This window comes from Salvelinus namaycush, chromosome 34 (assembly GCF_016432855.1).
Source record: "Salvelinus namaycush isolate Seneca chromosome 34, SaNama_1.0, whole genome shotgun sequence".
Taxonomy (NCBI): Eukaryota; Metazoa; Chordata; class Actinopteri; order Salmoniformes; family Salmonidae; genus Salvelinus; species Salvelinus namaycush.
This window is the reverse complement of record NC_052340.1, coordinates 5,947,521-5,965,029: the sequence shown is the minus strand read 5'-3', so window position 1 is coordinate 5,965,029 and position 17,509 is coordinate 5,947,521. Positions and strand designations below refer to the sequence as shown.

Sequence of the window (17,509 nt, the reverse complement as noted above, 5' to 3'; positions counted from 1 at the left end):
ATGCTAATATATGCATATTATTATTACTATTGGATAGAAAACACTCTGACGTTTCTAAAACTGTTTGAATTATGTCTGTGAGTATAACAGAACTCATATGGCAGGCAAACTTCCAAACAGGAAGTGGAAATTCTGAGGCTGGTTGATTTTCAACTCATCGACTATTCACATCCCAGTAAGATATGGATCTGTTCGCACTTCCTACGCCTTCCACTAGATGTCGATAGTCTGTAGAACGTTGAATGAAGCCTCTAGTGTGATGTGGGGCCGGATGGCAGCTATTTGAGTCAGTGGTCTGGCAGAATGCCAGTTTCTGGTCACACGCATTCCTCATTATATCGCCTTGCGTTCCATTACTTCTGTAGACACAAAGGAATGCTCCGGATGGAACGTTATTGGATATATATGATAACAACATCCTGAAGATTGATTCTCTACTTAGTTTGACCAGTTTATTCGACCTGTAATATACATTTTTGAAGTTTTCGTCCGAGTTCGCCTGGACCGGCGCCAGCATTTGGACATGTGAACTAAACGTGCTAGCAAAAGTAGCTACTTGGACATAAATATTTGACATTATCGAACAAAACAACAATTTATTGTGGAACTAGGATTCCTGGGAGTGCATTTTGATGAAGATCATCAAAGGTAAGGGAATATTTATGATGTAATTTCGTATTTCTGTTGACTCCAACATGGCGGAGAAATGTTGTGTATATCTGAGCGCCGTCTCAGATTATTGCATGGTGTGCTTTTTCCGTAAAGTGTTTTTGAAATCTGACACAGCGGTTGCATTAAGAACAAGTGTATCTTTAATTCTAAGTAAAACATGTATCTTTCATCAAAGTTTATGATGAGTATTTCCCGTTATTTGATGTGGCTCTCTGCAATTTCTCCGGATATTCTGGAGGCATTTCTGAACATGGCGCCAATGTAAACTGAGATTTTTGGAAATAAATATGCACATCATCAACAAAACATACATGTATTGTGTAACATGATGTCCTATGAGTGTCATCTGATGAAGATCATCAAAGGTTAGTGATTCATTTTATCTCTATTTCTGCTTTTTGTGACTCCTATCTTTGGCTGGGAAAAATGGCTGTGTGTTTTTTGGACTTGGCGGTGATATATGTTGTGTTTTCGCTGTAAAACATTTTTTTTTTTTAATCGGACACGATGGGTAGATTAACAAGATGTTTATCTTTCATTTGCTGTATTGGACTTGTTAATGTGTGAAAGTTACATATTTCCCCAAAATATTTTTGGATTTCCCACGCTGCCTTTTCAGCGGAATGTTGTGGGGGGGTTCCGCTAGCGGAACGTGTGTCCTAGAAAGGTTAACAGCATACTTGTACATTTCCTCAGTGAAAACAATGTATTGAGCAGGCGTCAAATTGGCTTTTTACCAAATTATCGTACAACAGACCACATATTCACCATGCACACCCTAATTGACAAACAAACAAACCAAAACAAAGGCAATGTCTTCTCATGCTTTGTTGATTTCAAAAAAGCATTTGACTCAATTTGGCATGAGGGTCTGCTATACAAATTGATGTAAAGTGGTATTGGGGAAAAAAACATGATATTATAAAATCCATGTCCACTTCTGTTAAAATAGGCAAAACAACTAATTTCTTTCCACAGGGCCGTGGGGTGAGACAGGGATGCAGCTTAAGCCTCACTCTCTTCAACATATATATCAACGAATTGGCGAGAGCACTAGAACAGTCTGCAGCAGCCGGCCTCACCCTACTAGAATCTGAAGTCAAATGTCTAAATGTTTGCTGATGATCTGGTGCGTCTGTCCCCAACCTAGGAGGGCCTACAGCAGCACCTAGATCTTCTGCAGAGATTCTGCCAGACCTGGGCCCTGACAGTAAATCCCAGTAAGTCGCCAAGACCACAAATACAAATTCCATCTATACACCGTTGCCCTAAAGCACACAAAAATACTATACATAGCTTGGCCTAAACATCAGCGCCACAGGTAACTTCCACAAAGCTGTGAACGATCTGAGAGACAAGGCAAGAAGGGCCTTCTAAGCCATCAAAAGGAACATAAAATTTGACATACCAATTAGGCTAAAAATACTTGAATTAGTTACAGAACCCATTGCCCTTTATGATTGTGACGTCTGGGGTCCGCTCACCAACCAAGAATTCACAAAATTGGACAAACACCAAATTGAGACTTTGCAAGCAGAATTCTGCAAAAAATATCCCCGGTGTACAATGTAAAACACCAAATAATGCATGCAGAGCAGTATTAGGCCGATACCCGCTAATTATCCAAATCCAGAAGAGAGCCAATAAATTCTACAACCACATAAAAGGAAGCGTTTCCCAAACCTTCCATAACAAAGCCATCACCTACAGAGAGATGAACCTGTAGAAGAGTCCCCTAAGCAAGTTGGTCCTGGGGCTCTGTTCACAAACACAAACAGACCCAACAGAGCAACACAATTAGACCCAACCAAATCATGAGAAAACAAAAATATGATTACTTGACACATTGGAAAGAATTCACAACAGAGCAAACTAGAATGCTATTTGGCCTTAAATAGAGAGTACACAGTGGCAGAATACCTGACCACTGTGACTAACCCACACTTAAGGAAAGCTTTGACTATGTACAGACTCAAGTGAGCATAGCCTTGCTGTTGAGAAAGGCCGCCAAAGGCAGAAATGGCTCTCAAGAGAAGACAGGCTATGTGCACACTGCCCACAAAATGCGGTGGAAACTGAGCTGCACTTCCTAACCTCCTGCCAAATGTATGACCATATTAGAGACACATACTTCCCTAGGATTACACAGATCCACAAAGAGTTTAAAAACAAACCCAATTTTGATAAACTCCCATATCTACTGGGTGAAATACCACAGTGTGCCATCACAGCAGCAAGCTGTGTGACCTGTTGAAAAGGGCAACCAGTGAAGAACAAACGCCATTGTAAATACAACCCATATTTATTTTCCCTTTTGTACTTGAACCATTTGCACATCGTTACAACACTGTATATATACAGACACATATGACATTTGAAATGTCTTTATTCTTTTGGAACTTGTGTGAGTGTAATGTTTACTGTTCAATTTTATTGTGTATTATCTACTTCACTTGCTTTGGCAAATGTTAACATGTTTCCCATGCCAATGGGGGAGAGAAAAAGAGAGAGCGACAGAGAGAGAGAGCGACAGAGACCTTGCTGATATTGAGGCTTGCGACCTTTGCTCCCTGAAAAGTAATATGGAACGAGTACGGGAGTAAATCAATAAAGCCACGTTCTCCATCTATATGCCATTATATTGATCTCCTCAATAGTCTCAGTAATCAATAGCATCCACTCAGAACAACAATCCAGCCTCTGTGTAATACGTGTAAGCTTACCTGTTGCCTCGATATATCGGATGCACTTGTCAATGAAGAGCGGGATGGGTCGGTCAGGTGTCACCACGTTGGCCAATGGCACGCCAAAGTAGTTGCTTTCTACTTTGGATATGGAATGCCTGGGCTTGGGCCGCGGTTTCTGAGAGAGGGGGAGAGAGAGAGAGAGAGAGAGAGATGAGAACGGTGTTATCCTTTCTGTTCATCATCCATCCAAGGCATAGATGGATTTTTAAACCATAGATATGGACACAGTTTTAACACACACATGACCACACTTTCATTCTTAACATGGGCATCTAACTGTATCAACCAGCACAAAACACATATGCACCCTTGCAGTAGATTCTTCTCAAGGCCCAAGCTGATAGGAATGTACGATTCCTATCTCCAGCTGTGGGTGTGATAACACATCTTCATTCCACTTTTCGCCTCTCTACGTTTTCTTTATCCTCTGCACTCTTTCCTCTCCATTGTCATGCTCCCTTTCCACTACACTGCATCCCTCGTACATTGTCCCCATCCGAAACACAATCATCGTTTCTAGTAAGCCGCTAACCTACTGCTGTTATCAGCATTTCATTTGATCTTATAAGCTACTTCTGTGCCGTTCAAGCAGTAACTTCACTTGTACGGTGCGCTTAAATGGTGTTCAGTGGGAATGTGTTGCTGTCCCGAGAAGCCTGGGAGTCTAGTAGTGCTGTCAGCCCCCAGACAGAGAGAGCAGAGCAGCATGATACTCTCAGAGTGAGCCTAGCCGCCTTGGCCGGGCCCTCTGCTCCAGTTACACCACCCCATTACTTTACCCACCACCACTGACCTGCCCACCACCCTACATTCACAACCCAAAACTCTGCTCTGCTTTTCTTTTTTTTTTACTGAGACAGGATGTGGCCAACGCTGAGAAGACAACAGACCTCTACCACACAAGGACAATAATGCACGTCCTTAATTTAAAAAATGTAACACGAGACCAGGGTTCCACCAATGTCTCTCTCTCTCTCTGTGTGCAGTGCTAGCGCGTATTAGAATGGAACTAGGTGATGCAGGAATTTAAATGATTCCACTTGTCGGCTGAGGAGCTTTTAAAAAGACTGGGGGAGAGGAAACGTTTCTGGCGTCTTGGTGGGGGCGGAAGAGAATGAACAAGAGAGAGAGAGACCTCTGCCAAGTCAGCCGGCCACAGCCTCAGGTGAATGTGTTTGAACAGGGAGAGAGGGTTAGTTAGTTTCCACAGTGTACTCACTGCTGAGGCCTAACAGCAGCCAGGCAGAGACAGGACTGGCTGGTTCTACCCTGACCTCAGATCAGACTTACAGGGACACTCTCTGTTTATTATACTGACCAGGCTACAAGCTGGTTCTATAGCGACCCTCATCAATAGAATGACAGCTGATCTGGGAACCTGATGAACTTATGGCTCCCATTAAGTAATAAAGGCTTTAATGTACGTGGAGCGGCGACACAGGCCCCAGATCAGCCTTAAGGCTGTGCTCTGCAGTCTGGGGAGTCGCCATCTTAGTCCCACACTTAGTTCCCCCTATACTCGTTCCGGCAACCAAATTCACTCTAGATTTGTGATGTTACGGCGGATCGTTCAGAACATACAGTATACAACTAAACACTTATATAGTTTATGGAGTAGAGGGACATCACTACTGTGTGTGAAAACATAAAATCACCCGTCCTCCCTACTGACACCCATGGTAATTATCACCCACACACAGCCAGACAGGCAGACACACAGCGACAGGGTGGTTTGTGTCTCTCTCCCAGCCAGTCTAATCATATACACTGCCTTCACTCCCACTTAGGTGGCACTTACGTGTCAGCCTCTCTGTGTGAACGAGAGCTATGGCAGGCAGATAAGACTGACGGTGTTGGGTCAAATGTTTCACTGCAGAGTGTCTGAGGGAGGGAGGGTAGAGGGAGGCTGACGCCCATGTATGAGTCCTATATTCACTGTATTCCGCTTCATCAGCAGGAAGGTAAAGAGAGGGAGGGAGAGAGTCGGGGAATGAGGGAGGGAATGTGTGGGAGGAGGAGAAAATAAACCCAGGGCATGTCCCACTAGTCTCTGGGCATGTTTTGGTGCCGCACAGTTGGATCACTCGGCTGCCAATCGCTCTCTATTCACTTAATGAACAGCCCACCTCTGAACAGAGCATTTCATAAAGCCATTGGGTCTACTCTGCACAGGATCTACTTGTTTTAAAAACAAGCCAGCCTATGGGACTGCAGCTCGGGCTGTGGTAGTAACAGGTTTGTCATTTGTGAGTGGGTTAGAGCTAGGGCTGCTTTAATCCAGGATAAAAACAAAACTGCTGTACAGAGAAACAGTGTGGAGGGGGAGAGGGGGCAGTATAATAATTCTCTCTTTTTACTGTAGTTAATGCCCTCATTCGGGTGACCAGTGACATTTCTTTCAAACTAAGCTGGCAAAAATGTACCTTCAGTTTTAACGGCGTTTGTGTCAAATTATAATGAGCCATGACAGCATGGATTCAAGTTTGAGAATTTTGTCCGTTTGTGGAATAATGGACAGCACACACATAAACACTGACAAACACACACACACGCATATGAAGGGAAACAGACACACATACACAACTAGCCATAGCCTGTGCGTACACTGTGCTCCCGATTCATTAAAACAGTTTCTCCTGAGCTGAGGGAGTTCAATAGCTGGAGTTTCTCTGCTTCCACCCATGATTGGGCTAGTTTGGAGGACTAATGCGAAGCAGGAGAAAAGTAGGCCCACAGAGTGAGAGAAGGCCAGGCTGATTTAAAGAGCCTGGAAGGAAACCCAGACCCGCTATAGCAAGTCAGACTCCAATGAGATGGGCTCCAGTGAGCAGAGACGACACAGACAACCTGTGCATAGCTCATGCACGCACACAGGTGAGGAAACACACACACCAATAAACACTGAACAGTGCATTAGGAACACCGTCGCTAGGTAACTTTGATAAAAAGGTGGTAGGTGAAGACAAAACCCTATTAAACAGATGAAAATGATCAAGTAGTCTATAATAGATTAATCGAGATTGTATATGAAGTCAGTCATAGGGTGAAACCTAAATGAGTCACGGCTGTTTTTCTCTTTGAGATACTCTATATACAGAATGTGACCGATATAAATAATAAAAACTGAAAGTGTGCAACCTGATGTGATGTTGTTGAACAATACACACAGACACAAACGCACTGGTGCACATACCTTGGTGTTTCTGCGCAGGCTTCTGAGGATGTTCCTTCTCTTGGGGTCCTCGCCCTCCTCGTTAATGGAGTTGTCCCCTTTGTGCGCCCCGCCCAGCTCCTCTGGTGCTTTGGGCGGCCCCAGCTCGTCGTCACTGCCGATGGAGAAGCTAGTGCGGAAGCTGCTGAACTTGCCCAGGCGTTTCGAGCGGTCGCGGTACAGCCGCGGCTTCACCCCCAGAGCAGACATCTTCCGCCTCCGCTCCAGGGAGCTGCTGTCAGCCTCGCTATCCGAGCCATTGCCCCCGCCGTTAGAATGCTTGTTGGCGTTGCGGATGGTGATGATCTTGCCCTGAGTGCTGTCATGGGGCACCGAGTAGATGCTCTCCTCCTCTGTGGGCCTCTGTTTGGTCACGGCATCCACGGGCTCGGCGTAGTCCGAGGGGTCGTAGCCACCATCACTGCCCGGCGCCCAGGTGACAGCAGGGGGTAAGGAGCGGCGGTTGGTCCCTTGCTGGTCCATGTAGGGCCCCAGGTTGACTTTCCGTATGGTGGGCTTGGGCCGCACCTGGGGGGGGACCTTGTTGTTGAGCTTGCTCTCGAAGGTGCTGATCTCGGAGATGACTGAGAAGGCGTCGCTGGACTCCAGGTCGGGGAGCTTGAAGCCCCCCAGGTGGGAGGTGAGGGTAACGTCAGGGTAGGGAGGCGAGGGCTCCACGTCCTCCTCAGAGTCTAGCAGGGTGTTGATGGGGCTGGGGGAATTGCAGCGGGCCGGGCTCATACTCTCAGTGGTGCAGGCCTCTGCTACATTATCGTACATGTGTGTGGCCTCCACAATGGTGCGTTTCTCCACAACCTCCTTCAGGAAGGGCTGGAAGAGGTCTATCCTGTGCAGTCCTCCCACCACCCCTCCAGGCCCACACACCACTGTGTTAAACCTGGCCTCGATCTCCCGGGCCAGCTCCTCCCCCTGGCTCACCTGCTCCCTGGCCACCTCGGAGTCCGACAGCTCAGCCTGGCTCTCCCCCACCGCAAGCAACTGCACGGGGATGATGTCCTGCACCTCGCACAGGAACGCACACAGGGTCTCCATGGACGCCTTGCGCCTGGCAGAATACACGGCAATGTAGCCGTGCACCAGCCGGCTCTTCCGTAGGGCAAATGAGGAGTGGAAGGAGAGCAGGGAGAGGTCGATGGTGTGCCTCTGGGCCCCCACCGTGAGCTCTAGGAGCACGGACGTGCCACTGCTCAGGCTGGAGGCCGGCCGACAGTGCTGGGGCAGCAGGAGAGGCGAGAGGAGCTGCTCCACGTCATAATCGTCCCCACACATCAGGCACATGACTATCCGCAGGTCTGTCTCGGGGATGGGCTGGGAGTGAGAGTCTCTGAAGGAAGGGGGTAAAGGAGGGGAGCTGCTGCCTATGCTCCCAGGGGGCCTACGGCATTCTAACAGACCTTTTAACACCTGGTTGATCTGCTTTTCGTTCACATTGCGTCCATAGCCCACCCCAGGGGAGGCGGGGTCTAGGTAACCACACTGTAGCTTCCCAGCCACCTGCTGCCCCTGGAGGATAAGCGTGTGGGCCGTTTCCCCCCCAATGTCCCGTTTGGTGACTAGGAGCAGGTTCATAGGTAGCTGAAATAGACTGTTTTCCCTTCGGCCTAGCGTGGACTCTCTGAGCTTCTCAATGCTCTCCATAATGTAGGATAGTGACTCCTTAGAGTTGTAGAGACACAGGACGCCATGGGGGGTGAAGGTAGGCGTGTGGAAGGAATTGACCGGCAGACGCACGTTACCCTCTATGGGCCGGAGGGACAACTCATACATTTTCCCATCCAGCACGTACCGGTCATCATTGGTGCACAAAGCCCTGATCTCATTGGCCAGTTCTCTACCCAGGCCATCTTTACCCAGAATGACCAGGTTTATCCGATCTGCGTTCCCGTCGCCGGGTTTATGGCTCTCGAAGAAGGAGTATCGAGTGGGGAACTTGGAGGCTAGAACCTGTTCAATCTTACAGTCCACACAGTGTGGGCTATTTGGGCAGGTCTCCTTGGTGGGGTGGTAGACAAAGTGGATATGCTTGAGAACCAAAGCGTCCCTCTCTGCCTGCAACTTCTGCAGTGCCTTGAACCTCTGCTCCTCCCCTAACACCTCCTGGATGGCCCCCATCTTCTCCTTACTGGGCTTGGCGTCTACCTCCAGCTCATAGAAGAGCTCTGAGTACTCCAGCAGCAGCTCCTGGAAGTCCTCCTTGGCTCGGTCGATGATCTCCTTCTGGTGCCTGTTGTAGATGTCTAGGTACTCTGGTTCCTCGAGCCACTGATAGAAGTCTTCATTCATGATGAAGCTGCGTGCCTCCTCCCAGGGTTTGCCTGCTGTGATGAAGGGAGAGGCACTGAGCTTCTCCTTGAACTCCCACCTCATCTCCGCCCGTTTGCGCTCATTTTTCAGGTGCTCCAGGTGGCTCTCGTAAATCGTCTCGGCCACAGGGGTCTCCAGGAGATCCTGGGGAATCCTCTCGTCCTCCATGTTGTCTATGTGTGGCGTGGTCTCCCAGGGGGTGTCGTCCAACACAACAAACCAATGGGAGAAGTCTTGCTTGGTCTCCAGAACCTTCTGGACCACGGACCAGCTCAGGTGGTCGATCTCATCCAGCTCAGGGACTAGGGAACCCAGTGCCTGAGGCAGGGTGCTGAGATAGACCCTTCTCCTTCGCTCAATGTGTTCCTGTTTGAGCCTGTGGACGTGCTGCTGGAAGAGCTTCTTGGCTTTAGCCGTGCCCTCCAGGAAGACATACTCCTTGTACTCTGAGGAGGTCTGCATGCGCCGGTTGATGTTGGGCCATGTCTCATTGTGGTTCTTCACGATGCGGCTGACCAGCCATTCATAGCGGTCTTTAGCCGAGGCAATCTGCTGGCTCTGCTGCTTCAGGGCCTCAAAGTAGGGGATGATCTTGGGTTTGCCCCGGCCCTTGTCTATCAGCTGCACCAGGGTAAGGAAGGCCAGGTCTACGTTGATGTTAGAGCGTGCTGATGTCTCAACCACCTGGAGGTTCTTCTTGGCCAAGGCGAAGGTGTGAGAGTCCTTGATGTAGCGTTCCACCCCCTCATCGCACTTGGTGAGCACCAGAACCACTGGCTTCTTGTTCTTGGCTAGCTGGTTGTAGAGATTAGTGATGAACTTCATCTGGTCGTCAAAGCTGCGGTTCATGCCCCTGCTGACGTCCACACAGAGGAGGAAGCCATCCACCATCAGCTTCCCCTCTGGCATCTGCTTCTGCTCAAAGTCCTGCTCCAGCCCTAGCTGGTCTGTGCAGAAGTACATCAGCTTTTCTGCAGAGGCCAGCTTGTTGGAGGCAGCCCTCTTGATGTAGGGCTGGAGGGCTGTGGAACGGTGTGGCTGGAACGTCTGGTCATCAATGAACTCTGTCTGCTCCACCACATGCATCCTGCACTCCGGCCCCTCCTCCAGCACCCGCCCCGTTTCCCCCCAGAACAGGAAGTGGTCATTATTCACCACACGTCCCCCGAAGTCGCTGGTGCTTAGCACGGAGGTGTGGTCCAGGTAAAAGTCGTCTGCGCTGGGACGGACGAAGCGGTTGCACAGGCAGGACTTGCCCACACCACACTGCCCCTTCTCTTTCTCTGTGCCGGACAGGCCCACCACGACCAGGTTGTAGGTGGGCGCCTTTGCATCTTGCTTTTTTGCCATCATCATCGAACGCAGACACTCATCCTGCCATGCCCACAAGCTCTAGGGAGGAGGCTGCCGGGCGGTCTTTCCATGCAAAGATTCTTACTGGCCTTGGGTCTGACCCTATAAGAGAAGGAGAGAAAGAGAGAACAAAATATATAAATAATAGAGACTGTGGGAAAGATTCATTGTCATTATTCAATTCATTATTTGAAGGGTGTTCCATGTCTCATTTAAATTCCCACATCGTTGCTGTGTGATGTTAATGTTTAATCTGTGACCCCATTTCACCGCTGAATGTTTCCTGAAGAGATTGAGGTCAGATACCTAGGTGTCTGGTTAGACTGTAAACTCTCCTTCCAGACTCACATCAAACATCTCCAATCCAAAATTAAATCTAGAATTGGCTTCCTATTCCGCAACAAAGCATCCTTCACTCATGCTGCCAAACATACCCTTGTAAAACTGACCATCCTACCAATCCTCGACTTCGGTGATGTCATTTACAAAATAGCCTCCAAAACCCTACTCAATAAATTGGATGCAGTCTATCACAGTGCCATCCGTTTTGTCACCAAAGCCCCATATACTACCCACCACTGCGACCTGTACACTCTCGTTGGCTGGCCCTCGCTTCATACTCGTCGCCAAACCCACTGGCTCCAGGTCATCTACAAAACCCTGCTAGGTAAAGTCCCCCCTTATCTCAGCTCGCTGGTCACCATAGCAGCACCTACCTGTAGCACGCGCTCCAGCAGGTATATCTCTCTCGTCACCCCCAAAACCAATTCTTCCTTTGGCCGCCTCTCCTTCCAGTTCTCTGCTGCCAATGACTGGAACGAACTACAAAAATCTCTGAAACTGGAAACACTTATCTCCCTCACTAGCTTTAAGCACCAGCTGTCAGAGCAGCTCATAGATTACTGCACCTGTACATAGCCCATCTATAATTTAGCCCAAACAACTACCTCTTTACCTACTGTATTTATTTATTTTGCTCCTTTGCACCCCTTTATTTCTATCTCTACTTTGCACCTTCTTCCACTGCAAACCAACCATTCCAGTGTTTTTTTACTTGCTATATTGTATTTACTTCGCCACCATGGCCTTTTTTTATATTTTTATTTATATATATATTTTATTTGCCTTCACCTCCCTTATCTCACCTCACTTGCTCACATTGTATATAGACTTATTTTTCACTGTATTATTGACTGTATGTTTGTTTTACTCCATGTGTAACTATGTGTTGTTGTATGTGTCGAACTGCTTTGCTTTATCTTGGCCAGGTCGCAATTGTAAATGAGAACGTGTTCTCAATTTGCCTACCTGGTTAAATAAAGGTGAAATAAAAAAAATAAAAAATAAAAGATGCAAAGCTGTTGGAATGCTACACCTTACTTAAGACAACTGCAGTACAGTCACTATTAACTGACGCATTCCTTCACATTTAACCTCTTTTTGACATTCTACTACCCACCACCCTTAAAGTAGTTTCCTTATGGCTTGTTTGAAAAACGTACAAAGCAGAACAGGACCTTATGTAACGATACATAATTATCTCACATCTAACAGTGTTGTCTAAGCCAGCAGTAGTTCTAAAAGACGTGATGATATAGCTCTCGCAAGCACACAAATCCACATACATAGAGAGCGAGAGAGAGATACTAATTGGGCAACTAGGGAAGACCAAACTCCCTTTTAAAAGGCTGCATTGAATGTTGGCTGCTTTCCTCTATATCAAAAAAACTATTCTTCTGGTCCTGAAAAATAAAAAGACGCCGCGGACAGACTGTGATCCCTAATTATGATCTCAAATTGCATGTCTCGTCGCATTTGCCGAGACGTAATAGCGGTTCAATTTGGTATGGTGCCGTCTGGAGATATCACTTTCAGATGTTTCTTTCCATGCCCCGCACAATGTTCTCAGAGCAAAAAAGTTCACAACAGACCCTATTGGCAGAACACAGGCCTACAAATCATAAATAGAGCTCCTATGGGTAGAACTGAACGAGGGAGATAACTCATGCCATTCCGATAGGCGGGCCCTTTCTAAGCAGTCAGGATCGCAGGGAGCAAGAAAAGCACTAGGCAAAGCCCCAAAGCACTAGACAGCTGTGTACAGTCAAAAAGAACCCACACCCAGTTTACAGTAATTCATCCATGTATTTAGTAAACACATTAAAACCACTGTTAATGATGAATGAATAGGGCTTTTGAGGCAAGGTTTGGAGAATACGTAATACCCACTGAATTGAGTTAGAGAGAGTCAGTATGAAGAGAACTACAGAGAAAGAGAAGAGTTCAAAGTCCATCACAGAGAGAGACAGAGACGAATCCAGACACTGTAGATAATATATACACACACACACCACAACCACAGGTAGGAAGGTTGTAGGTTTAATAGTAGAAAGGGGACAATAATATAAGGGATTCAAAAGTTACTGTGCAAAGCAAATTCCATCTACCCAGACTCTGTTTACTGTAACACTACAGCAGCGCACGCCTACTACAGTACGTGCATCACCAAGTGGCAGCACAAAAGAGATCAATATCAAAAGGAATGTCTTGTGTTTTGATATTTGCAGAATAAAACATGCATCAAAAAGGGGTTGGCTGAGAGATCCAGTACCCCCAGTCTGTGTAACGCAGGGAGCCGGTGCCGCAGGTCGAAAGCGGGCTGGTTGGGTGATAAGACCTGGGCACCCATGGTTAATTCATTGCTCTACATCCTGCTGCAGGGCTCTGGGCTGGCCAGCAGTGATTAGCCGGAGATCAATGAGCCCTTCACATAGAAAAGAGAGCAGGAGCAGGACAACACATTTTTTTTTACATTTTAGTCATTTTGAAGACACTCTTATCCAGAGCGACTTACAGTAGTAGTGCATTCATCTTAAAGCTGGAATCCTTAGTGGTGAAACAGCCACGTCCGTTTACATCCTTGCACGCGAGATTGCAGTGCATATTGTGCACTGTGTTCTTTTGGAAAATGCAGCACAACAATCCTCAGCTCGGCAACAAAAACAATAACAACGGTGGTGGGGGGGGGGCGGCCTGCAGGCCCAGTTTCCCCCTACTGTGGATTACATATTTAAGATAGCTTGGCGAGACAACCACATATCACAGTCGTAGTAAATACATTTCTCCCCAATAAAGAAGTTAACAGCAAAGACAGTGCTCGTTGGAAAAGACAAGTGAATTGAATTGTTTTTAGAATTTTTTGGGTAGATGGGCAGGGACTCTGCTGTCCTAGCGTCAGGGGAAGCTTGTTCACCCATTGGGGTGCCAGGACAAAGAGCTGACCCCCGTAGGGCTTGGTCGGCCAAGAGACCAGAGGTGGCAGAACAGAGTGCTCGGTTTGGGGTGTAGGGTTTTGAGCATAACCTGAAGGTAGAAAGGGGCGGTTCTGCTTGCTGCTCCGTAGGTCAAGCAGCCAGTGGAGAGTACTTTCTGAAATGCAGGGCTGGGCATTGCCTCAGTCTCCTTGGTCCCCTTAAAAGTTGCTGCATGGCCAATCCGACGTCTGCATTGGCTGTGCAGTATTTACGGTGATACGGCCTCTGCAGAAGTCATGGAATTCATACTTCCTGCGCTTCGCGGAGCAGCACAAAGCTGTTGTGAAGAAAGTTGTCAAGGAAGTGAGTTTGGGTTTATACAGGACCTCATCTACCGTCAACCAATCAGGTCAATGTGGCGCAATACGGAGTCCTCCGCATCGTTTCACAATTTGAGAGGTGCACAGCGATGCGGTACGGAGCTCAATTTGGCTTCTGCATGCCTCTGGAGGCTGCGCAAATTGCGTCATACCCTCCATACGGAGCCACCGACCACATTATCGGATCAAGCATCATTTGGCATTTAGCCATGCCCACAGCAGGGCCGTGCTCAGTTGATAGAATGTTCGACAAAACTGACAGGGCATAGAAATTGAGAGCGTCGACAAACGCATTCCATGTGGAATAAAGAGCCACAACCATTCTAGATTTGATCCAACCTCCAGTATAATGCTATTATCATCAGCAGGGTTAACTGGACCTTTACCTCAACACTGACCAGCTCCAGTCCAGACTACAGAGAGCATGGTCTCAATTAGTTACATATTAAACCGCTTGAGCTGAGCCTAACGATAGGCTAAAGGACAACAATGCTCCCCTGCCTGGTTCAGATCAGAGGCAGCAGAACCCATTAGATAGACAACCGTCATTCCATTAGATGTTCAGTATCCATCAGTCCCTCATGTTATGTTACCACTGATAATCGTATAATCCACACTGATGACCATTCCTGGGCTGACCTGTTCCACTGTGTGTGGTAAACAGGTGGCACGGGACTCCATTACGCAAATCTTGGCACGTAGAAATATTAAAGTTAGGCTATGCTAAACATAAACAGGGATCTGAAAATGGTTCGCTACGCAAGGGAGTTGCTATGGTATGTTACATAGTAGGGCAATTCCACGGTAATGGAATTGCGCTGAAACTCAAGATTTTTCACTTAAAATGTACGCCATACAAAAACCATTGAACAAACCACACAACTGTATGCACAAAGACAACTAAACAATTGACACTTAACATTTTACAAAAACACATTTATTGAAAGAACTGCGTAGATGCAAAGTTTGGTAACAGAATGGCAAAATCTCCCTCAGTTTTTGTATCCACATTTTCCAAAAATGAAATATCTGCTTCGAATGAAAGATGTCTGCAGAAAGAATGGGGTGTCAGCTATGACATGACACCTTGACTTTGAAAAAAATTGATTTTAGTTATTGAACTACAGTAAGTGAAGTGGATTTAAACCCGGTAACGGAATTGCGTTAATGGAAATGGGTCCCTGATCTGTAAAATCACAGAAAATGCATAATTATGGATATACATCTTCAGGCGATGTATCCTACACGAATGTATAAATATGCTATATCCTCCTTTTGATATTTGGGTATTATTCTACACACTGGCTATTATTTGAAATGAGCCCTGCCCCAAAACAAGACCAAATTTGGTTGGTCCGAACCTGACTAAATCTGAACCAATCGTAGATTTCTACATTTCACACGTTTGGACATCAAAGTACAGCTCAGAGTACAGTACAGGGCTTTACATGAACCTTTTTAGCCACTCGTCCTTCGGAAAAGTAGGACAGATTTTTGTACTTGTCCGACAGCTCGAACAAGTAAAAAAGTGACTTGTCCCCCTCCCCCCAAAAAACAGGTCTGTAACACCACGGACCAAAAAGGTGACAGAATTGTGTTGTATGATGCAAGGAACCACTTTTTCTTTTCTCTACCTTTATTACACTGGTATTGAAATGGAAGGCTGCTGCTCTATGATCCCATGTTTTAGATGTCCTGAGCATGGCACTTAACCCCCCAAAGTAAAACACTGCACTGATAGGCTACTGTAGAAAACGCATGTGGTCCGTCAACCCTCCCTCCAGAAACCTACTGGGTGGACAGGGCTTTTCAGAAAACTCTGCTCAAACACACCAGAGTCAGCTTATCAAGATTCTGTTGAGCGGCTGATTTTCTTTTACAACGTAGTGTGTTCGATCCGGGCTGGAGCAAGAGACTGCACACCCAGTAGCGCTCCTAGAATCTCTTGGAGGAGGGCTGGCCACCCTGCTACATTACAATTACAACCAAATACTTTTTGTCTTTATAAAATAATTCCCTCATTCAATGAACCAGGAATCAAATGGCTAAGGTGTGTGAGGTAGCTAACTAAAATGTCTATTTTTAAGGTAAAAATATTCAGTGTTCAGGGGAGATCTTGACAGTCAATTAGGCTATTCCAATACTAACTATTAACGTTGCTATAATTACATGGCCAGTATTGAATAAAGGCGAATCCTAGCCAATTTTGAGCACTTGACTTATTTTTACAACCGGAGTAAAGGTTTTACAACCGGAGTATACAGCATTTTTTTCATCAACAGCACTCATTAACTGCGCGTTGGCCATTTGCGGTTATACACTTGTGCCAGTTAAATAATACATGCTAAAAGGCTAAATAGTTAGCTAGCGGGATAGCCAATTCAAAACAGTGTAGTTTGGCTAGTTATCTCAGTAGTTAGTCTGTTGTATATCATTTTACCTGTTGTGCATCTCACCTCACCATTACTTTTTCCAGGATTTTCATTGCTGACCAAAAATTAGCTATAACTGGGCAAATAACTAACCTAGCAATAATTAAATCAACAAATGTTTAAAACGTGGCTACGCTCGCTTTGATCTCAAAAACGCACCTCGCGACTGCATGATTGAAAGACCACTCATGCCTGTCAATGCAGGCCTACAATAATTATACTCCGATGCACTCCGCCGAGACTGGGTGGACAGTGAGCAAAACTTCGCATCCGGAGGACACTGATACAATCTTGATCCAATTATTATCGGAGTAGCCCAATTGTTTGAGTGATATTTTTACTTGTTCAAATCGGACAATTTAAATCTATAATCTGCTTGTCCAACTTATTTTTTTACTTGCCCCGGGCAAGCGGACAAGCATTAATGTTGAGCCCTGCAGCACAGCATAGTTCAGTAAACTAGAGTATAGTTCAGTACAACTCTGTGTACTGGACTATGCTTTTCTTTACTGTACTATACAGTAAAGTACTGTGCTATACAGTACCTTTTATTTTACTCTATTGTACTAACTTGTGAACTGTGGCTTGCGACTACTATAATTTCCCATTGTAGCCAATTCAATTGCAGAAATTAAGTTTGCGCTTATTCGGGAAATTCCATTACCGACTAGGTAACGAAATTGAGTTTTAATCACGTAATAATTCATAAACAAAATGTATATCTCTAAAAACACCTACTAATTGATAGGTCTACCTTTACTTGTCACTTGTGACATTTCATAATCCTCCCTCGTGAGGGAGAGAAATGTGAAAATATCTTAAAGATGTGGGTATTTGGTAAGAGAATTTTCAAAAACTACAGAAGGCAGAAACATTTCTAAATACAACTGTCGATATTAGTTGGCAGGGGGTCTTCAACATTGTGTTTTGAGGCATTTCTGATACCTTTTAATAATTAAGCCGAAATCACACGGAAAAGACGCCATCAATCATCAATGGAGTCAAAATTTGCGCATGAGAGTAGAGCATCAATTCACATAGACTGCGTAGTGTATGCTAACTTAAATTGTCACTAGAATCTATAATAAACAGTTGTATTTGTTATGTTCGCTACGTAGCCCTTGTGAATTATTGT

At 46.0% G+C, this 17,509-nt stretch overlaps 1 protein-coding gene across 1 annotated transcript in view; it reads right to left on the bottom strand.

Moving 5' to 3' along the window:
• LOC120029004 (rho GTPase-activating protein 35-like) overlaps positions 1 to 17,509 on the bottom strand; it is a 101,986-nt gene that overhangs the window by 37,366 nt on the left and 47,111 nt on the right. The window contains exons 2-3 of the mRNA XM_038974290.1: positions 6,613 to 10,410; positions 3,396 to 3,534 (exon numbers count right to left, since the gene is read on the bottom strand). Coding sequence (XP_038830218.1) covers positions 3,396 to 3,534; positions 6,613 to 10,311 — 3,838 coding nt within the window. The 5' untranslated portion in view covers positions 10,312 to 10,410. The remainder of the gene's footprint in view (positions 1 to 3,395; positions 3,535 to 6,612; positions 10,411 to 17,509) is intronic.